We start from the raw sequence: 23,019 nt of genomic DNA, 5'->3' as shown, positions 1-23,019 counted from the left end.
GAGGAGAATGGGCACTGGTGGAGGATTGTAAACGAAATGAAAAGAGGAAAGTTCATAAGTTTGTAACTGTACCCCACTGTGATTCACTAATAATTTTTTTTTAAAAAAGAATAAATAAGATTTTATATAGCGGGGGAAAAATAATACAGAATACTAATGCCAATTATCACACCAGTGTTTCAGTGAAACTTTTCACTTTAAAATTATAGCACCCCAAAAGTAGAGAGAGTATATAGGGAATTTTGTCTACCATGGAGACAGGGGGAGAGTTGGGAAGGGGGGTATACTGGGGAAATTGGTGGTGGGGAGTGTGCACTGGTGGAGGGATGGGTGTTTGATCATTGTTTGATTGTAAACCAAACATGAAAGCTTGTAACTATCTCACAGTTATTCTCTAAAAATTAAAAAAAATAAATAAATGTATTTGTATGTTTATTTCAGCACTGTTAACAATAGCCAGAATCTGGAAACAACCCAAGAGCCAGAGAACAGAGGACTGGTTACACAATGAAACATTATGCAGCTGTTAGAAAAGATAAAATCATGAAATTTGCTTATAAGTGGATGGACATAAAGAATATCATGCTAAATGAAATGAGTCAGAAAGAGAGGGACAGACATAGAATAACTGCACTCATTTGTTGAATATAATAACATAATATGAGGCTAACACCCAAGGACGGTAGACACAAGGGCCAGGAGAATCACTTCACAGTTTGGAGGTCTGCCTCATGTGTTGGGGGAGAAAACAGATATAATAGAGAAGGGAACACTAAGTCAATGATGGTTGGAGGGGTCACTCGGGATGGGAGATGTTTGCTGAAAGTAGAGTAAGGACCAAACACAATGGCCTCTCAGTATCTGTATTGCAAACCATGATGCCCAAAAAGTAGAGAGAGAATAAGAAGGAAGGTCTTGGGGCTGGAGCGATAGCACAGCGGGTAGGGCATTTGCTTTGCATGCGGCCAACCCGGGTTCGATTCCCAGCATCCAATATGGTCCCCTGAGCTGCCAAAGGTAGTTCCTGAGTGCAGAGCCAGGAGTAATCCCTGAGCATTGCCTGATGTGACCGCAAAAAGCAAAAAAAAAAAAAAAGAAGAAGAAGGATGGTCTCTGCCTTGGAGGCAAGGCGTGGGGTGGGGTGAGGTGGAGGGAAGAATACTGGGGACATTGATGGTGGAAAATGTGCATCAGTAGAGGATGGTTATAATCATCAAATGACTGAAACTCAGTCATGAAAGCTTTGTAACTGTATCTCATGGTGATTCAATTAAAAATCACGAATCACGAATCACGAAATAACATTGATCATTGATTTCTCAAGCAGGCTCAGTAACCTCTCCATTCATCCTAACCCTGAGATTTTAGAAGCCTCTCTCCCCTTGGCTTTCCCAACAGTGCCGCATTGGAGGCTCTATCAGGGTCAGGGGAATGAGATCCACCTGTTACTGGCTTTAGCATATGAATACACCATGGGAAGCTTGCTAGGCTGTCCCATGTGGGCAGGAAATTCTCAGTAGCTTGCTAGTTTCTCCCAGAGGGAGAAATAGGTTGTAAGATATCACGCGGCCCTGAAGCTATTAAGAATAAATAAATAGGGGTTGGAGTGATAGCACAGCGGGTAGGGCGTTTGCCTTGCACGAGGCCGACCCGGGTTCGAATCCCAGCATCCCATATGGTCCCCTGAGCACCGCCAGGGGTAATTCCTGAGTGCATGAGCCAGGAATGACCCCTGTGCATTGCCGGGTGTGACCCAAAAAGCAAAAAAAGAAAAGAATAAATAAATATTAAAAAAAGAAAAATTAGTTGACATGAGTACACCTCTCCCAGTTAGGCCACATATTACATAAGAGGATGCTCAGAACGCAGAACCCCCCTATCACCTGGAAGCTCCTGCCCCACACATAGAAATGACTTGTACATCAGAATGTTTATTAACTCAGAAGCAGGACGTGATACCCAGTCTGTGTCCAGTGCTAATCCTGACAGGGAACTGAATCTCTTCTGCTCCTATTCTGGAATGTTCTCTGACATCTTAGCACCCTGTGAGTGCTCTCTCATTCATCTCCTACTTTCTCATTCATCTCCTACTCATCTAGCTCCAGTCTAATATTTTATCTTTGTCTTCTGTTTGTCTTATTCCTTTGTCTTTCTTTACTGCCACCTAAAGCAAAATATCTTCATTATTTGAAAAATTATTTTATTAAACTTTACACTTTTGTTAAAAAGCAATTAAATTACACAGATGGCGGAAGGATTGACACTTCCTTCAGCAGAACCATGCTAGCATGCATTTCTCATTTAAATCAACTTGGGGTCCAGGAGATAACAGGAAGGTGAGGGCATATATCTGGCCAGGCTTTCATCCCCAGTACTACACTGCCTCTGAGTATCAGGAATTACCTGATGCAGCCCTGGAGGTCCCTGAGCACTGCCAGTGTGGCCACAGTAAGGGCCAGTACTGGGCCCTGGCACAGTAAGAATTTGACACTACCATGTCCTCCTGATTGGCCAAGAATTTCTAAAAGAAGCCACATGCCCCCTGAGCTCCACTTGGAAGGCAAGAAGAGCACTTATTTTAAACTTGTATTTAAAAATATGTTAAGTTAAAATTTAAACTTGTGTTTAATTGTATCTTCACAATGAATCAAAAGCCATTCATGATCTTAATAAAGGATAATCCACTACCTTGGTTCTGTATGGTGTGGATGGAGAATAAATGTCCCTGTTAATGAAATGTCAGGTGAAAAGATCTCGCAATATGTTTGTTAGGGGTCCCTGTGTCTTCGTGTCTAAGACAGACTGTGACTTGTCCATCCATTAGACCTTTTTATGTATCTCCTCAGCCATAAAGCCTTTGCCAGTTATGAATATCCACTTTAACACATAAAGGAGAGAACTCTACCTAGGAGAAATTTTCAAATATCTTATGCTAAACCTATAGTCTCATAATTATGTTTAGAGGATGAAAAGAAGTAGACTGACCCTCTGACACCTCCATATTTGTCATGCAATTTAGTCTCTGCTTCATAATTTCAGGATGACACTCAAGGACCTCTGTCATTGATATCCCCTCTCATTGCCATTATCAAGAAGTGTGACACCTCCATCTACATAAAGATCGTTCCTTTTGTTCCCTACAAATGCTGTGCTCAAGCCACCACTTAGATTCCCAATTGAGTATACTCTTGAGAATATCTTCCAATTTCCCATACCTGCACCCATACTCTACTCATTCTCCGGAACCCACTACAAGTTGTGTTTTCTCCACGAAGGTTCTACTCACTTTCCCACATGTCCCTCCTTTAAGAGGCTTCCAGCGCCTGGCTCCCTCCATGCAGAACATGACAAGTCAATAAACAGATGTGTCTCAGACCCCGAGCCAAGAGCAACCCTTTCTCCTCTACTTCAAACATTCTCATCTGAATGAGGGAAAGGAATGTGTAAGGCTGAGTTGAAAGGATCTCCAACTGAGTGGTTAGAACAATAGGGAGAAGTATCTGGAGACTCCTGCCCAAGCAGTAGATATGACAGAGTGACGGGGATTCCAAAGCCCACCTAGTGCCATGTGACCCTGCCTATGAGAGCGTTCAAGATCGCTGAGCTTATCAAATCAAAGTGGCCTCCCCTCTCTGATGGAGAAAAAAATTGACACTCTACAAAGACTCTACAAAATCCCTAGCTTTACTCTGGATTGTGATATTCTAGTTTTCTCATTGTTATATTCTTGAAATGTGCATTTATATCAAGGCTTAGGGGAAAAATATTTCTAAAGCCTATTCGTTTCCCTCAAAAGTACAAGTTCATAATCCATATAGGGTGCTCAGATGTCTATAGTTTTTAAACTGCAAATTTCAGATGGGCAGCAAAGACTCTGAAATACTTCTCTGCAGACAACATTAATACAAACATGACTTCAGACAGCAGACAGACTCTATCCCTCCTACCAAATGTTGATAGAAAACACACTATCTAAATCTATTTGACTTTCTTTCTCGATTTCTGTATTAAGAGTTCCAAAACTTGATCAAGTTCCTGAGTTGAAGCAGTAGGAGGTTAATAATGTGAGAACATCAATATTCTGACTAATGCCCTGAACTGGGACTAACAACTTCCCTGGGTGAGGTGAGCACGATGGGGACAGTAAAGGGGAATTACAAATTAGACCGACTTTTAGGCTTCCTTGGAATGATAGACACTTTCAGTGATATGCAAATAATGGATAGAAGGTGTGGGTAAGTAGGTCTCAGTCTAAATCTTTCCAAAAATAACCCAATCCATTAATGGTTGACGTTTTTTTAATATAGAGGAAAATGTGGGCTAGTTATGATTTCCCTCACACTACCCTTCAGATATTTCCAGTGTTTGCATTTACTCTATCTTTGTGTTTTTATTCTTGGGCACTTAACTAAGTGTGAATATATAAAGAGTTTAGTTTATTTTGTACATAAATGGGATTATGCTCAAATAAGCAGTGCCTTTTTTTTTTGCTTTTTTGGGGGGGTCACACCCGGCAATGCACAGGAGTCACTCCTGGCTCTGCACTCACAAATTACACCTGGCGGTGCTCAGGGACCATAAGGGATGCTGGGAATCAAACCCAGGTCGGCTGCGTGCAAGGCAAACGCCCTAACCGCTGTGCTATCGCTCCAGCCCCACAGTGCCTATTTTTTCTCTCTCTCTCTCTTTTTTTTTTGCTTTTTGGGTCACACCCAGAAATGCACAGGGATTACTCCTGGCTCATGCACTCATGAATTACTCCTGGCGGTGCTTGGGGGACCATATGGGATGCTGGGAATCAAACCCGGGTCGGCCACCCGGCAAATGCCCTACCCGCTGTGCTATCGCTCCAGCCTCCACAGTGCCTATTGAACAAATATAAAAACTATAATTAAAATTCTTCTTAGTTGTATATTCACATAATAGATATTATTTCAGGGTTAAGAATAAGAGTTGGGGTTGGGCTGACAGCACAGCGAGTAGGTGTTTGTCTTGCACGCAGCTGACCCAGGTTCGATTCCCAGCATCCCATATGGTCCCCTGCGCACCGCCAGGAATACCTGAGTTCAGAGGCAGAAGTAACCCCTGTGCATCACCAGGTATGACCCAAAAACCAAAAAAAAGAAAAGAATAAAAGAGCTGGACCCAGAGAGATAGTTCAGTGGTTAGGATGTTTCCTCTGCATGTGGTCAGCTCAGGTTTGATTCCCAGCACCCCATATGGTTCCCTGAGCTTTTCCATTGTTAATCCCCAAACACAGCCAGGAGTAAGCCCAGAGAACCACTATATGTGGTCCCCCAAAATAAATAAATAGTAAATGACATGCAACACAATGAATCTCAAAAACATTAAAAAAGAACAAAGTCAGACATAAGTCCACATGTTGTATGAGCCCATTATAAGACATTCAATAATAGTCGTATTATACTATGTTGATAGACCTGAAGGTACTTTTGAGAAGCAGCAGCAAGAACACCCAAGTGATACAAATGCGAACATCTTTATCTAAATAGTGGTCGAATATGTAGACGTATCAAAAGTCATCACACTTATCAAATATGATCATACATTGTTGGATTATAGTCCTAAGCTTTTTAAGAAGTAACATTGGTTTGTACTTTCTCCCCCCACAGGAAGCTTAGGTTTATTGTGTTATACTCACCACAGTGCTCCCGAGGCATACCAAAGTTCCTTGGGGCACTCCCAACTCTCTGTGTTCATTTTTCACCTCTCCTTTGTGCTCATCTTCCCTGTCTGTTTATCACAAATATCCCCCAATCAGACCCTGTAATCTATAGGTCAAATCTTCTGAGGGCTCTAGATTTTGTGTATGCGAGTGAAATGTTGCTTTTTTTCTTTTCTTTATGTCCTTCGCATAGTTTATTTTAGAGCAGCATCTTTTCTGTATAGACACAGGAAGACAGTGCTATGCTTTTGTAACATGGGAGTTGGTTGACTCTGAATAATATTCACTCCTGGAAATCTATCATATTTAGTTGACATAAGCCTCAGTTTCCCTTAGTTTCTAACACTCCACAAAAGGGTCTCACTGAAGGACATAGATGGACCCAGGTCAAGTCTGACATCAAAAAGGAACATGATAAACACCATAAGTATAAGTCAAAAACCCAAAAAGGAGGGGACTGGAATGATAGCGCAGCGGGTAGGGCATTTGCCTTGCACACTGCCAATCCGAGTTCAATTTCTAGCATCCCATATGATCCCCCAGCACCGCCAGAGTAATTCCTGAGTGCAGAGCCAGGAGTTTCCCCTGTGCATAGCCGGGTGTGACCCAAAAAGAAAAAAGAAGTATAAGTTAGGAGCATAGTCAGGGAACAAACTAACATGACCCCAAAAGAAGTGATTGAATAAGGACCCTGTTAGGGTTAGGAAAAACTACCCTGGTCTGAGGACTGTGGTCTGGGATATAAAGCAAGATTTCCCCAGGAAGAGCCACTTTTTAAGCTTAATATATCTCTTACTGTGTTCATACAAAATGACTAGAAATATTATTAAGAACTAAAATTGATATGATTATTTAAATGGATTATTAGCAAAGGAAAGGAGAAAACAATAGTTCTTAAATGAAATTCCACCCTTGGGAGGATATACTTATAGGAATCTAGAGAGAATCTAGAGAGCTCGAGCCCCTAGATGAGATTCTGTGCTTGGGTAAATCTCCTAGAAGAACTTCCCCTGAAGGAAGGGCTTTACATATTTTCATAGTTTATGATAATGTTCAACCACACCTGTGTGTAACTGCTACCCCTCAACCCTTCATGATTTTTCTCTATAACTAATGCTGTAAGACTTAAACAAATGGCCACTGATTACCAACCAACACCTGGCCCCGTTCTTTCATCCATCATCAGCTGACTGAGGGGACAGTGACTAGCCCCAATCATACCTGGGGATCCCCTGCTCACCACGGGACAGTGACACCCAATGACAATACATGTCAAAAGTCATTATACTTAATGGTGATTTTATTTAAATTGTGACTTTATCTAAATGTTTAGCTAATCAGTGTATCACTGTCATCCCGCTGTTCATTGATTTACTCAAGTGGGCACAGTAACGTCTCCATTTGTCCCCACCCTGATATTTTTGCAGCCTCTCCTTACTCATTTTTCCCAACAATTAGAGGCTCTTTTCAAGGTAGGGTAATGAAACCTGTTACTGTTACTGTATTTGGCATATCAAATATGCCAAGGGGAGTTTGCCAGGCTCTGCCGGTGGACAGGATACACTCAGTAGCTTGCCGGGTTCTCCGAGAGGCATATATATATATATATATATATATATGTATATATAAAATCATTATCATCATCCATCATCATCATCATCACGTTGATTGTCAAATTTCTCGAGCGGTCTCAGTAATGTCTCCATTCGTCCTAGCCCTGAGATTTTAGAAGACTCTTTACTCGTCCTTTCCAATGGTGCCACATTGGAGGCTCTTTCAGGGTCAGGGGAATGAGATCCATCATTGTTACTGGTTTTGGCATATGAATATGCCACAGGGAGCTTGTAAGGCTCTCCCATGTCGGCAGGAAACTCTCAGTAGCTTGCCATGTTCTCCCAGAGGAAGAACTAGGCTAAAAGATGTCTTCCAGGAGCTTGGTGTTATAGTCTCTGGATGTTGGCCATTGGTCGAATTACACGGCACTGGGGGCAGTCCCTGGGTGTGATCTCCTAGCTACTGGAAAATGGGGAATCTGGGCAAAAGAGGCCCAGTCCCGATCCAAGCAGCCTTGGAGGTCCCAGCGCCAGGTCCCACACACCTGGATTCCTCTTCCGGTTCCTTCATGCATGAGCTCATACGAATGTGTGGAGAGGGGCCTTGAGCATGGCTGTGGCTAGGCTCTGGAGGTCTTTGGCCACAGGAGCTCTGCTCAGGGCGGGGAGGGAAACTGAGGCCCACCTCCTCCAAGGGGTCCCAGGGAAGACAGCCAGGTGCGGGGCCAAGAGATTCTCTGCCCATATGGGTTTATTTATCTTTAATCTGCATTATCTTTCCCAAAGATTGAGGTATCACTTAGCAGCTGGTTCTCAAATTCATTTTCTGGTTGTGAGCTCCAGATTCTTAATCTATATACATACTCTGCACCCGCAATTAGATTTTTCAAGGTACTTGAAATCCAACATACCAAAAGTGTAGTTAATCATCTTCTCACAAGCCTTCTTGCCTCCCATCCCCCTAAACAAACCTCATATGAATGGCACCATTATTTTTCATCTGTGTTTTGTGTATTAAAGGAGAAAAAAGAAATTCTTGACCCCAGATCTCTTCCCCACTCTGGGGTCCAATCTACCAGTATCTCATTTGCATCTAGGTCTCTGCTCCAATATCACATCCAGTGGTGAAAATCTGAAAATTTCCCCGAAAATCGGGCACAAATCAAGGATGTCCACTTTCACTACTCTTATTCAACATTGTTTTGGAAGTCACTGTCATAGCAATCAAAGAAAAAAAATCAAAGGGATCCAAACTGGGAAAGAAATCAATTATCACTATTTGCAGATGACATGACATGATGCTCAGAAAGCCCTAAAGACCACAAAAAAACTTTTAGAAATAAACCAGTTCAGCAAAGTAGCAGGCTACAAAATTAACACACAAAAATCAGTGGCATTTCTGGTTAGCACATGCAAATCCCAGTCCAATACATGTGAATTTTAAATATATATATTTCCCACTATGATTTTATGGAAAATGGGTTGGTAGGGAGGCCCAGCCCAACGGACTGTTCCTACCACCTGACCTGCCCAGCACACCAGTCCCAGCCTCCCAGCGTCCCTGCCCACTGTCCTAGGTCCGCCCTTCCCTGGAGAGGTGTGTATGCGTGCACCTGGCAAATGGATCGTTCTCGCCAACTGACCCACCCAGTACCCCTGTTACAGCCCCTAGCCCTGTCCCCCAAGAGGTTGCTGGGGGCATGGCCTGTGCCTCAGGGAACTAGGCCTCAAAGGGGCGTGGCCTCCTGCCAGAGCCACCGCAGTTCTTTTTTTTCTCCCTCCCCCACTCTCCGAACTTAGGTTGTAATCCATATAACCTATTTCTTTGAAGAACACCCTCGCTATCTCAATCACTCTATGCCAATAGTCCATTAGCCTATTCTAATTTCACAAAAACTGTCAGTGAACAATAGAAACTGCAAAAGCCCTTCGTAAAGAGAGCATAGCCTCACGTCTTCACTAGAGGCCCGCATAAACCAGGAGGAGCGCCTGAGAGTAAGGAAGTATTCTAGAAGGGGGAAAAAGGCTAACATCACTGACTTAGCTCATCCAGAATCTTCTCCTGCAGCAAGAGGGAATAGGGATAGATAACTAGAAGGTTCCAACTCTATAGCTCCATAACAATATGAAGAAACAGCGAAAATCCCTACCATGAGGAGAGCATGAAGAAAAGGTTCCAGAAGCTTCAACAGGGGTTACCCCCAAATATGACCTCTCAGATAAAGAATTCAGAGAGGAAATCTTGAAGATTGTCGAGGAACTCAAAGCAAACATGGAACAGATATCCAATCATTAAGGGAGGATAGAGGCTGGAGCGATAACACAGGGCATTTGCCTTGCATGCAGCTGACCTGGGTTCGATTCCCAGGATCCCATATGGTCCCCTGAGCACCGCCAGGGGTAATTCCTGAGTGCAGAGCTAGGAGTAACCCCTGTGCATCACCAGGTGTGACCCAAAAAGCAAAATAAAAAAGGGAGGATATGAATGAAGCATTGGAACGGTCCACCAAGAAAATGCAGGAAGAAATGAGAGCAGAAATTTCTATTTCAAAGCTACGAACAGAAGTCACAAAAATTAAGAAATTGGTAGATGAATTAAAAATCTCAGTAGGTTCCCTCAACAGTAGAATGGCTACAGCCAAAGACAGAATCAGCGAGCTTGAAGATGAGCTGCAGAAAGCTTACAGACAACAACAAATAATGGCAAAAGACCTCAAAATGGCTATAGAGTGAATCAGAGTCCTAGGGGATTACCTCAAGAGAAACAACATAAGAATCATTGGAGTACCAGAAGAACAGGGAAGTAACTCCAACGAAAAAAACGCAGTTAAAGACATCATTGCTAAGAAATTCCCAGAGCTGGAGAAGGCAGGCATCCAGATCCAAGGGTATTGAAGGGTACAAGCAAAAAGAGAACCTAATAAAAAGACTCCAAGGTATATCATAGTCAGAATGATGGATGCTGTGGATAGAGACACAATACTGCAATCAGCAAGGTCAAAGAAGGAAATCACACACAAAGGAGCACCCCTTAGATTTACAGCAGACCTATCAGAGGAAATCCTCCAAGCCCGAAGACAATGGTGGGACATAGTGAAAAAAATGAATGATTGAAATATTGAATGTAATCAAAGTAGATAGAAAGTAAAGTGAAATTTATTGGCTACACAGGCAGGGTGGGGGTTGGGAGGGTGGGGGGTGGGGGGAAGGTTTACTTTGGTTCTTGGTGGTAGAATATGTGCACTGGTGAAGGGATTGGTGTTTGAGCATTGTGTAACTGAGACTTAAGCCTGAAATCTCTGTAACTTTCCAATGATGATTCAATAAAAAAATAAAATAAAATAAATGCAACATTCTGTTTTATAAAAAATTCTGATTTATAAAAAAATCTCATTATAAACATTTCCCATATCAGTAATTTTGTTATTGTTATTTAAATTGTAAATTAAAGTTATCCCTGTCTAAAAAAATCCTCAACGAAATGAATGCTACACCAAGAATACTTTATCCAGCTAAACTCTCACTCAAACCCAAAGGAACCATACACTATTTTACGGATAAACAACAGCTCAAGAACTTCAAAGACTCAAAACCAAACTTAAAAGAAAAACTAAAGGGGCTACTGTAAGACAAGGAAAAACTCTACAAGAACAACAAACCCCACAGAAAGATGACACCAAACCCCATAACAATAATCTCTCTCAATTTCACTGGCCTAAATTCACCAATCAATAGACACGGAGTGGCAAAATGGATTCGGAAATTAAACAAACATTCTGCTGCCTACAAGAAAATCAACTGAACAGTCAGAGCAAACACAGATTCAAAGTGAAAGAATGGAAAACAATCCTGCAAGCAAACAACTCCCTCAAAAAAGCTGGGGTGGCCATACTAGTATCCGACAACATAGATTGCAGGTTGAAAAAGATTAGAGGGGAGGCTGGAGCAATAGCACAGCGGGGAGGGCATTTGCCTTGCACACGGCCGACCCGGATTTGAATCCCAGCATCCCATATGGTCCCCTGAGCACTGCCAGGAGTAATTCCTGAGTGCATGAGCCAGGAGTAACCCCTGTGCATCACCAGGTGTGACCCAAAATAGAAAAAAGGAAGAAAGAAAGAAAGAAAGAAAGAAAGAAAGAGAGAGAGAGAGAGAGAAAGAAAGAAAGAAAGAAAGAAAGAAAGAAAGAAAGAAAGAAAGAAAGAAAGAAAGAAAGAAAGAAAGAAAGAAAGAAAGAAAGAAAAAGATTAGAAGGGACAGCAAAGGTCATTTTATATTTATCAAGGGATATGTACATCAGGAAGAAATCACACTCTTAGATGTATACGCACCACACACATATACATACACATACACACATCTCATAAAGTCCTATTTCCATACATCTCCTGTCCCAATCACTTCCACTTTTCCCAGGAGCTACGATCAACACCAAGTCAATGAGCTAAACAAAGTGCATATAGCATCTGATGTGGTCACTGAGTCAAGTCCTTCATGCCCTATTATGAGATTCTTGTTTTTAGGTCTAAGCACCAAGACTGGGAGAGGGAATTGATATGCATTTAAAGTATTAGCTGATACAAATGGCCAAAAGGCACATGAAAAAATGCTCCACATCCTTAGTCATCAGGGAGATGCAAATCAAAACAACAATGAGATATCATCTCAACACCACAGAGACTGGCACACATTCAAAAGAACAAAAGCAACCAGTGCTGGTGTGGATGTGGGGAAAAAGGGATGCTCCTTCACTGTTGGTGGGAATGCCGACTGGTCCAGTCTTTCTGGAAAACAATATGGGTAGTCCTTCAAAAACTAGAAATTGAGCTTCCACATGACCCCACGATACTATTTCTGGGAATATATCCCGAGGATGCAAAAGAGCACATTAGAAATGACATCAGTACCTATATATTCATTGCAGCACTGTTCACAATAGCCAAAATATGGAAACAACCCGAGTGCCCTAAAACAGATGACTGGTTAAAGAAATTTTGGTACATTTACACAGTGGAATACTATGCAGCTGTTAGGAGAGATGAAATCATGAAATTTGCTTATAAATGGATAAACATGGAGAGTAACATGCTAAGTGAAATGAGCCAGAAAGAGAGGGACAGACATAGAGGGACTGCACTCATTTGTGGAGTGTAGGGTAGCATCACATGAAGCTGACACCCAAGGACAGTAAATACAACGGACAAAGGGATTTCCCCATAGCTGGAAGCCTGCTTCAAGAGCAGAGGGGAGAAGGCAGATGGGATAGAGAAGGGATCACTAAGAAAATGATGGTTGGAGGAACCAGTTGGGATGGGAGATGCATGCCAAAAGTAGATAATTGACCAAACATGATGACCTCTCAGTGTCTGTTGCAAGCCATAATGCCCAAAAGTAGAGAGAGAGTATGGGGAATATTGTCTGCCATAGAGGCAGGGGGAGGGTGGGAAAGGGGGGGTATACCCGTGATATTGGTGGTGGGGAATGTGCATTGGTGGAGGGATGGGTGTTTGATAATTGTGAGATTGTAACCCAAACATGAAAGCTTGTAACTATCTCACGGTGATTCAATAAAATTTTAAAAAAAATTAAATAAAAATAAAAAATAAAAGTATTAGCTCAAAGGCTACTGACACTGTGGAACCTAGTGAACACATTTCACACAAGCCTACATCCTACACACAGTACTTTCTCTCACCCTCACTCTGAGGCTTCCCATGGTGTACCATTGCTTGCTTGCCAACAGTCAATGAACCCAACTCTGTTCAGTGATAACTTTGTGTCTGGGGAGTGAGACTGAAGAGCATTGATAGAACTGAATGTTGCACATGTTGGCAGAATTTGAGTGTCCATATTTCTGGTTAAATTGGCTCATCTGTAAAATTAGAATGTTGGTAGTACCCATTTCCCTATAAGCGTTATTATGAACATAATATTTTATATATTCTAAGTAGTAAATGGTATATATCCTGTTGAGTGATGTATTTAATTTCTCAGTATGTAATGTCAGCTTAAATCACTATCATTCTTTGGTTAATAACCTTGGTTATTATTGGGCATTAGGACAGAGAAGTTATCTATTTTGTTCACCATTGAATATTTACTTATTGCACATAGTTGATCCATAAATAACCTGAGAGCTGATCAGTGAGACAATGGCAAAATCAGCTGTATTTGCCCCTATTTGGACACAACTCCAGCAACTACATAGAATGAGATAGATCTCTGCATACTGACAAATCCAGTGCACGCAAGAAGCGCCACTTTTGGTCACCATTGCATTAGAAATTGGGCTCTATGAGCCAGAGTTACCCATCACTGTCATCCCGTTGCTCATCGATTTGTTTGAGCGGGTACCAGTAACATCTCTTATTGAGAGACTTATTGTTACTGTTTTTGGCATATCCAATACGCACGGGTAGCTTGCCAGGCTCTGCCGTGCAGGCTCAATACTCTCGGTAGCTTGCCGGGCTCTCCGAGAGGGGTGGAGGAATCGAACTCGGGTCAGTAGTGTGAAAGGCAAATGCCTAACCGCTGTGCTATCGCTCCAGCCCAGAGTTACCCATAAAGTAACTATTTCTGTTTCTTCAAAGGGACTAAAAAACGGACCATGCTTAACCAGGATCCAGAAAGAAGAGGTAGAGTCAGGCCCAACTCCATAAGATTTCAGAGGAAGTCAAGGGTTCTCTCATCACACCCTTGACTGGTGCTACACCCACCGTACACATTAAAAGTCCCCTGGGGAACCGACTATGGGCCTGATCTGGGGAAGGTCTTCAGGGCGCACTTCTGTTCTGACTAATTTACTTTTCTTTCAAATATATAATACATTCGAATGAATATAAAATTGAGCTCAAAATATTTAAAGATCATCTTACCACGTGAATTGTCATGTCTTTCATTCATAGTATCCTGGAAAATAAAGGCAGAAATTACATACAGATCGGTGAGATCCCACTTCTCTACTAAGTGTTCGGAACTTAATAGATGCTTCATAAACTCATCAGAGTTTCCTCTCCTTGCTTCCTGTTTGGGCATCAAACTCATCCATTCCAAGAAGTCCCACTTTGACCAAAAGCAGCCCCCTGTGGTTAGTTTTTGCTTGTCTTCCTTTCTCTGGCACTTAAATTCATAGAATTTCCCATAGCAACATTCTCTTACAGCAAAGCAGAAATACCTTTGTTTCCGCAGAGAAACCACTCCAATTGATTGCAAGCGGCTCAAAAAGTCTGTGTTTGTGTGTAGTTACAAATGCCTTTTCCATTAAATACTGGATTGAGGAATAGGGGAATAGGGCAAGTGAGGGTGGAGTGATTGGAAGGCTCTGGCAAGACAGCAGGAATGAGAAAACAGCCTGACAGGACCAGGGGGTGGCAGCAGGAAAGGAGAGAAGTAGGTGGGTGACTTGACTTGGAGGATATCTGAGGTGAGCGGGCAGTGGTCTGACGCTGACATCTGGGTCTAGGTTGGATGAAAATGGTGAGTACCTGACTTGAGAGGAAAAGCGAAGTATTACAGAGTTAAGATGAAAACCCAAAAGGTTTGAGTGTCAACCTTGAGGTCCTCTAAGGGAGACACCCAGAAACTTGGTCAGAGTCAGCACGGGAATAGGGGAGGAGATGGAGTCACCTCAAAGCTGTATTAATGCGGGGCCCAAGGGGAGAGAATTGGGGAAGGCTGAGACTACATCGTAAATGCCAGTGTCAGAGCCCATGAAAAGGCTCGGTGATTTCCGGGGTCCCAGGAACAGAAGGTAGACACCAGAGTAGGTGATTATATTGAAGCCAAGGGGACAGAGGGTGGAGGAGTCACAACTAAGTCCTACTTTGCCAACAAAGTCCCTAAGGGACTATTTAAAGGACCCTACTCTGCGCCCCTCTTCCCAGAGTATGGTAACCATCCGCTAAAGGAAACCTCTCTTCCATGAAGTCCCACTTACTCGAGCCTCTATTGTCCCACTCGCTCTAGCATCACAGTGGTGCTTGGAGACATGGGCATGAGTTCTCACCTGCAATTCACTGTGCTCGTTTCCGAGGTCCAGGCAATAGGGCTGTTCTCCGTTCTGGTCCACCAGACCCTTTATCTTCCAGAGGAGCTTGGACACCTGCGCGTCCCTCTCCGCCCCCGAGGCCTTGTTGTCGATAGCGCAGTACCGGCCCCCGCAGTCCTGCACCAGCGCCGTTAGGGCCTCGTCGCTCTCCACGAGCTCATCCAGGGAGTCCTCCCCCAACTCATCCTTCCTGGTGAAGACCACGATGCTATGCTTCCCGGTCTCCCGTCCAAACCTGGACTTGGCTTGATGGAAGGTTTCCGCGTCCTCTTTCTTGAAGTTGCCGATGGGGATGACCAGAAGCAGCGCGTGGGGGCCGGGAGCTGAGAGCTCCGCGCAGCGCTCGAGGTGGCCACGCTGGGCCTCGGCGCTGACGCTCGAGGAGAAGAGGTCGGGGGTGTCGATGACCACAAGCTCCGTGTCCCGCACAGTCCCGTGAGCGCTCTGGCACTCTGTGGTGACCGCCTGCGCCCTGAATCTGGACGCAAACGCCTCCCGGCCCAGGATGCTGTTCCCCGTGGCACTCTTCCCCGCGCCGTGTTTTCCCAGGAGGAGAAGCCTCAGGCCCGGCTCCCGCGTGCTCCGGCTGCTCCTGTTAAGGGGCAGAAGCAGCACGTGGACCTTCCCCTCTCTGGGAACCCGACTGTCTTTGGGGCCCTGCACCCTGAGGTGCCTGGGACGGGCTGGGAAACCATCTCTGTGCGCTTGCTCTGGGGCAAACCCGGCTTCCCGGGGTTCACTAAAGGCTTGTTTTGTCGTTAGGACCCACCAGCCCTTCTACATGCGCGTTCCTCACTCTCTCTCCAACCGTGGCCGCCCCCAAACTGTGTTTCCTTCCTGGGCCTGCCCTGCCCTGCCGGACGGCCCCCAGCCTTGTGCTGTGGTGGCACATTTATGTGAATTTATTACCTGTGGCCCTCTCTGAATATCCCAGAGGCCCATAAGTGAGGCAGGAGTGACAGGGGGGCATTTCTCAAGCCCTGACTGAGAAATATGGCAAACAGCAAGGGCCAATGTTGGGACTACGGATACAGTAAAGGATAAATGTTCAAAGTGTGGATTTCCAGTATCCAGCCTAGACCTACCAGATCAAGACCACAAAGGAAGGAGCCATGCGAGTGGTGCTCACCCTATGTGAGGAGTCACTCAATGTAGCCCTGGGGGACCCTGAGCACCCTCAGGTGTGGCCATTTGCAGTCGATTCAACTCTAAATAAAAGCTTATATAAAAATAATTCTCAACATTTGGGGCTAGAGAAGTCACAGATATAGTACAACAGGAAGGGTGTTTGCCTTGTATGTGGCCCACCCAGGTTTGATCTGGCATCCCATATGACTCCCTGAGCCCCGTCAGAAGTGCTCTGTGAGCAAAGAGCCAGGAGTAACCCCTCAACACCACTAGGTTTGGCCAAAAACAATGGGGACCAGAGTGATAGTACAATGGGTAGGGCATTTGCTTACATTCAGCCAAATCAGGTTCCATCCCTGGCATCCCATATGGTCCCCCAAGCACTGTCAGGAGTAATTCCTGAGTGCAGAGCCAGGAGTAACCCCCCGAGTGTCACCAGACGTGATCCAAAACAACATTATTCTCAAAATTAGGCAACTAATCCTGCAAAGGGCGGGTAGGGCATTTGCCTTGCATGCGGCTAACCCAGGTTTGATTCCTCCATCCCTCTCAGAGAGCCGGGCAAGCTATCAAGAGTATCCTACCCACATGGCAGAGTCTGTCAAGCTACCCATGGTGTATTCGATATGCCAAAAACAGTAACAAGGGGCTGGAGCAATAGTACAGCGGGTAGTGCATTTGCTTTACATGCGGCTAGCCCAGGTTCGATTTCCAGCATCCCATATGGTCCTCTGAGCAATGTCAGGAGTGATTACTGAGTGCAGAGCCAGGAGTAACCACTGTGCATTCCCAGGTGTGACCCAAAAAGCAAAAGATAAAGTAACAAGTCTCACAATAGAGATATTACTGGTGCCCACTCGAGCAAATCCATGAACAACAGGAGGACAGTGCAGTGCTACAGTGCAATCCTGCAAAGAATGCCAGTGAATCTACACAGGTCCAAGCTGAGAATTCTGGGGCCTTCTCAAAATGGGGGTAGGAGACACCCCCCTCCTCCTGCTGGAGGACCAGCAGCTCCCATTATCACCATCTTATGGTGTAGAAACAGCCCAGCTGCACAACTGAACCTCTTCAACATGCCAAGCCACCAAGTCATTGCAGGTCCCAGAGCACACGCCGCGAGACACCTCCAAATTTCATAGCACTGACAGCCCAGTGGAATCACCGCAACTTGGTTGGGAAAGCTGCACAGAAGCCCACCGAGCTCAGTGAACAAAAACAGTAACACAGAAGCCTCGACTAGCACCAACCAGCTCTGTGCATCCTCAGACAAGGACCTTAGTGACACCATGTGAGTTACAACAATTATCACAAATTGGCTTTTATGATTTATTTTCTGACAGGTCCTTGTTAAATAAGCAATATAAAGCAAATACTGAGGCCAGAGAGATGGTAGGGCAGGTAGGGAGCTTGCCTTGCATGTGGCTGACCCAGGTTTGATCCTCAGCACCATGTATGGTCCCCTAAGCATGGCCAGGAGTGATCTCTGAGCACTGTTGAGTGTGTCCACCCAGCCCCCCCCAAAAAGGTATTAATATTTTCTGACTGGTAAGAACTGGTTCCTTTCTACACAGGACATTCCCCGCAAATTGCGAAACCCATCTCTTCTTTCTCCTCCTAGTAACCACAACCATTGTGACTAAAATCCAATGAATTCAAAGAAATAAAACCCACAATCAGTCCCAGGTCTAGGCAAAGACCTCAGCAACCCCACCGTCACCTTTTACCCCGTACATCCCCTTACACAGATATGGGGCCCACATGTGTGATATGTAAACCCCACAGAAAGGCCATTTCCTGCTAACTAGCAGCGTTTCTGCCGCGACCACGCACCTCAGCTGCCCGGCTCCCCTCTCTCCTTCCCTGCTCACTCACTGTGCTCCTGTGTCTGTTCTTCACTTACCCTGGGTGGGGAGCTCCAGAGAAGCACCCTTCCCCCCACCCCACCCCACCCCACCCCCACCCTGCTCCCTGTCCTGGGCCCTAACCCCCGGCCTGCACACAGTGGTGCTCAGTGAGTGCTGATGGGGAAACAGCCAGCAATAAGGCAGGTGGCAGGAGGGTAGCAGACAGCTCTCAGGGCCCTCAGGTGTGGATAGGGGACTCAGGTGGCCCAAATGAACAGGGACACAAAAATTCTCCTGTTATAGTATCTTGAGAAAGTGAAGTGGGACTTTTGGGCAGAGATTTTTCTTTTTTTAGACTCCAGTGGGAAAGAAAGCTAAAAGAAACAGAGAAAATCCAACAGGTCTGAAAAAGGAACTTATTTTCCAAAGAGGCAGCGCTCTCTCTCTCTCTCTCTCTCTCTCTCTCTCTCTCTCTCTCTCACACACACACACACACACACACACGCTGATTCCATGTCATTTTAGCCCCTCCAAGGACACACACTCCTAGTGTTCCCTTGTCTTCTAACACCACAAACACATATGCACACACACAGAGAAACACACCGGTTCTCTCTCTCAATCTCTCTCTGTCTCTCTCTGTCTCTGTCTCTCTCTCTCTCTCTCTCTCTCTCACACACACACACACACACACACAATTGCCCAACCCAAGCACAGAGAAGGCCAGAACAGACAGCTGCCCTTCCCTCCCCTCCCCTCTGCTCCCTTCCCCTCCCCTCCTCTCCCCTTCACTGTCCCCTTCACTCCCCCCTTTCATCTCCCCCTCAAGCCAATCCCCCTGTGACAAGGCTTAGCAATGTCCAGAAATAACTGATTCTCTCCAGACCTCTGGCAGAGGTTTTCTGAGATATTCCCCGGAGGGCGCTCCAGCACCCACCCAAGTTTCCAGGGTGTCAGGATTGTCCCTGAAGTCCAGCTCAGGGGTCAGAGAAGCTTCTGGGTAAGCCTGGGCCCCGAGTAGGGCAGACTCCCTTCCTGCCCTCAGCTGGCCTCAGGACCTCAATCCCAGGGTCTAAGACCCCACAGAACAGGACCCATCAGCAGGACCTGGGGCTGCGCCCTGCACTGCTCCCTCCCTGCGACCTGCTCCCCCAAAATCACAGGGCCCTGAGCTGGGCCAGAGGACCCAGGGAGTCCCTGAAATCCAGCCCTCGGGAGACTCCTGGCCCTTCTATGGCTGCAGCCCCCCAGCCCGCCCCCCGTGTCCGAACTGACCCCCTTACCTGGGCACTGCGCCCGGGCCCGTGGCAGCCTCCGGACCCCCAGGGACCGCCAGCATCTCCATCGCGGCAGCTCCCGAGGTCTGTTGGCGAGCTGGATTGGCGGGCGGGGCAGCGGGCCGGGGCAGCGGGCAGGGAGAGCGGGCAGCGGGCAGGGGCAGCGGGCAGCAGGCAGGGACAGCGGGCAGGGGCAGCGGGCAGGGGCAGTGGGAGGGATAGCGGGCGCGGCCCGGGCTTCCTGGCTGCGTCTCCCAGACTTGGTTCGGGCAGCTCCTGACCTGGCCTCGGCGTCACACACTGGGGGCCGAGCAGGTTGGGGACAGGCGCCCCGGGCTCAGCTCTTACCACGCCCCTGGGCTGGGCGCGAGTGGGGACTGGACGCTGGGAATCCCGACGGGTTTGACTCGGTGAGACCATTCCGGGCCGGCCCTGGGAGGAAGGACGGGCCGCTCCTGCCCCCTGGCGGCCAGTCCCCTCTCCCGCCGGCCCTGCCCTGGGCCCCCACGTCCAGGATCTACCTGCGCTGGTCGTGGGCCTTCAGGGTCCACCAAGCCTGACCCAGCATGCAGGGGGGAGGAGCGGGCAGCCGCCAGCAGGGGCTCTGGGCGGTCAGTGCGGCAGGCGCTGTCCAGCAGGACCGCAGCCTCAGACACGCTGGGAAACCTACAGGCCGGGCGCGATTGCAACAGAGCCGCCACCAAGCCCCTTGGCAGGGCTGGGCAGGATGGCGAGGTCACAAGGCCACAGGCAGGGAGAGGCCGCACCCCAGGTCACTGCCCGCCCAGGGTCCCCCCAGAGGAAGAGTAACCGAGGCCACCACCACCGCATGTGGTGCAGGGAGCGGCCGCGCAGACACGGGTCAGGGAGGGACAGCGGCTAGAAATAAGGACGAGCCTGGCCCAGGCGCCTGGACAGCGGAGAGAGCAGATGTGCGCGGGGCCCAGGCGGGAGGCCGAGCAGGACAGTCCAGGGAGACCCCAGGGCTGCTATCCTGGTCAGGAGGCGCCTTCCTAGGTGCTGCTGCTCCCCAAACCTCTGGTGTTTCCCGGGGGAACGTGTGTTCCCCACCCCCCTCCCGGGGCGATGGCAGCGCCCTGTGTCAGAGCCAAATTTGTTTTTTCTGACAATTTTCTGATGGAATTAAATATCTTATCGGAGTACCCATTTTTTATAAGGATGACAACGACACAGTTTTGTTTGGGGGCCACATCGGTGATGCTCAGGGGATACTCCTGGCTCTCTGCTCAGGAATTACTCCTGGCCGTGCTTGGGGCCAGTGTGAGAATCTGGGGACCAAACCCTGGTTGGCAGCGTGCAAGGTAAATGCCCTCCCCACTGTACTAACTCTCGGCCCCTCGTTTGAAATTTTTAACTTAAAGCAGAAACACCAGGTCAAAATGGATTAAAGACCTCAACATCAAACCAGAATCCCTAAGGTACATTGAAGACAAGGCCAGCAAAACCCTCCACGACATTGAAGACACTGGTATCTTTAAAGCTGACATGCCACTGGCCAAGCAAGTGAAAACAGAGATAAATAAATGGGACTATCTCAAACTAAGAAACTTCTGCACCTCAAAAGAAACAGTGACCAAATTACAAAGACAATGTACAGAATGGGAAAGGATATTTATGCAGTACCCATCCGATAAAGGGTTGATAACAAGGGTATACAATGCACTGGTTGAACTCCACAAGAAGAAAACTGCCACCCGATCAAAAAATGGGCTGATGAAATGAACAGAAACTTCCCCAAAGAAGAAATCTGAATGGCTGAGAGGCACATGAGAAAATGTTCAACATCACTAATCATCAGGAAGATGCAGATCAAAACAACAATGAGATATCACCTCACACGACAGAGACTGGCCCACATGCCAAAAAACAAAAGCAACTGGTGTTGGCGTGGATGTGGGGAGAAAGGGACTCTCCTTCACTACTGGTGGGAATGCCAACTGGTTCAGCCTTCTTGGAAAACAATATGGACGATTCTCAAAAAATTAGAAATTGAGCTTCCATTTGACCCAGCAATACCACTCCTGGGAATATATCCCGGAGAGGTAAAAAGCTATAGTAGAGACGGCATCTGCATTTGTATGTTCATAGCAGCACTGTTTACAATAGCCACAATGTGGAAAAAAAACAGAGTGCTCAAAAACAGATGACTGGTTAAAGAAACCTGGTATATCTACACAATGGAATACTATGTAGCTGTCAGAAAACATGAAGTCATGAAATTTGCATATAAGTGGATCACCATGGAAAGTATCACACTGAGTGAAATAAGTCAGAAAGAAAGAGACAGATATGGAAAGATTGCACTCATATGTGGAATATAAAGTAGCTGAGATGTACAAGCTTAAAATGACGCAATTTCTGGCAGATATTTTCTGGACTTAGTTACTAAAGTACTAAAATACAGAAATTCAAACCCATGCGGCTGCTAGTGTGGCCTCTCGACCTATATCTCTTCATTCTCAGCAATGGAAAACAAATCATCAAATGCTTTCTTTTCAGCAGGTCGACTTTAGGGGGGAGAAACTCCAAATCAATAATAGTGAGTTTTTTGTTGAAATATTGAATGTAATCAAAGTAAAGTGAAAGTAAATTGAAATTTACCAGTTACACATGTGGGGTGGGGGGCTGGGGAGGTGGGGGGTAGGGGGGAGGTGTACTGTGATTCTTGGTGGTGGAATATGTGCACTGGTGAAGTGATGGGTGTTTGAGCATTGTATAACTGAGACTTAAACCTGAAAGCTTTGTAACTTTCCACATGGTGATTCAATAAAAGAATAAATTTTCAAAAACTACAAAAAATAAAATAAAAATAAAAAGTTGGTTTTCAGAGATAAAATTTCTACAACATATATCCAGGAATAACTTTACAAGAGACCGACCCTAGGGTCAAGCTTAGCCACCTGGAATATCATTTCTGGAGGCACAATTAATTACACTCAGTTAAGTGTTGATTCTATGTGAGGTAGAAATGGTAAACATTTATACAAATTCCCTTTATGATTTGGTGGTCATCACTCTTCAAAGGGCTACCTAGAAAGAAATAAAATTCTTCTATTCACATACAAGTAAGAGAGATCATGCCTTAGATGCTCATGAGATATTGCAGTTGCTAACGACTGCTCATGTACCTTCAGAGGTAGCTGAGATTCATTGTCCCAAACTCCAAAAGGGAGAATAGTTTTGTTGAAAAGGAAAGCAAAAGAGGGACTAGATATGTAAAGGGCTGTTAAGTGAAAAATTGTAACCACGACATCACCTTGATGCTCAAATATGTCACCGCCAGGTGACAGCTTGGGGAAATTTCCCACATTCCAGGCTGAGAGTTTGAGTTTTCAAAGGATCAAGATTAGGGTGATGAGGAGGATGAGGCCACCATGGAAAGGACGCAGGTGGCTTGGTTTTCACTGTTTGTCTGATTTGGGGGATTTGGGAAGCCCCAGGCTGTACTCAGGCGTCACTG

The 23,019-nt window shown here is 45.9% G+C and overlaps 1 protein-coding gene across 1 annotated transcript in view; it reads right to left on the bottom strand.

Annotated features, from left to right (window-relative positions):
- The window catches only part of LOC129406825 (GTPase IMAP family member 8-like), a 37,795-nt gene extending 18,010 nt beyond the window's left edge, over nucleotides 1–19,785 (bottom strand). The window contains exons 1-3 of the mRNA XM_055146123.1: nucleotides 19,545–19,785; nucleotides 15,245–15,878; nucleotides 14,115–14,148 (exon numbers count right to left, since the gene is read on the bottom strand). Of these exons, the coding sequence (XP_055002098.1) occupies nucleotides 14,115–14,148; nucleotides 15,245–15,878; nucleotides 19,545–19,606 (730 nt within the window). The 5' untranslated portion in view covers nucleotides 19,607–19,785. The remainder of the gene's footprint in view (nucleotides 1–14,114; nucleotides 14,149–15,244; nucleotides 15,879–19,544) is intronic.
- Between the last annotated feature and the right edge of the window lie 3,234 nt (nucleotides 19,786–23,019).

This window comes from Sorex araneus, chromosome 1 (assembly GCF_027595985.1).
Source record: "Sorex araneus isolate mSorAra2 chromosome 1, mSorAra2.pri, whole genome shotgun sequence".
Classification (NCBI taxonomy): Eukaryota; Metazoa; Chordata; class Mammalia; order Eulipotyphla; family Soricidae; genus Sorex; species Sorex araneus.
This window is presented reverse-complemented; position numbering and strand designations above follow the sequence as displayed.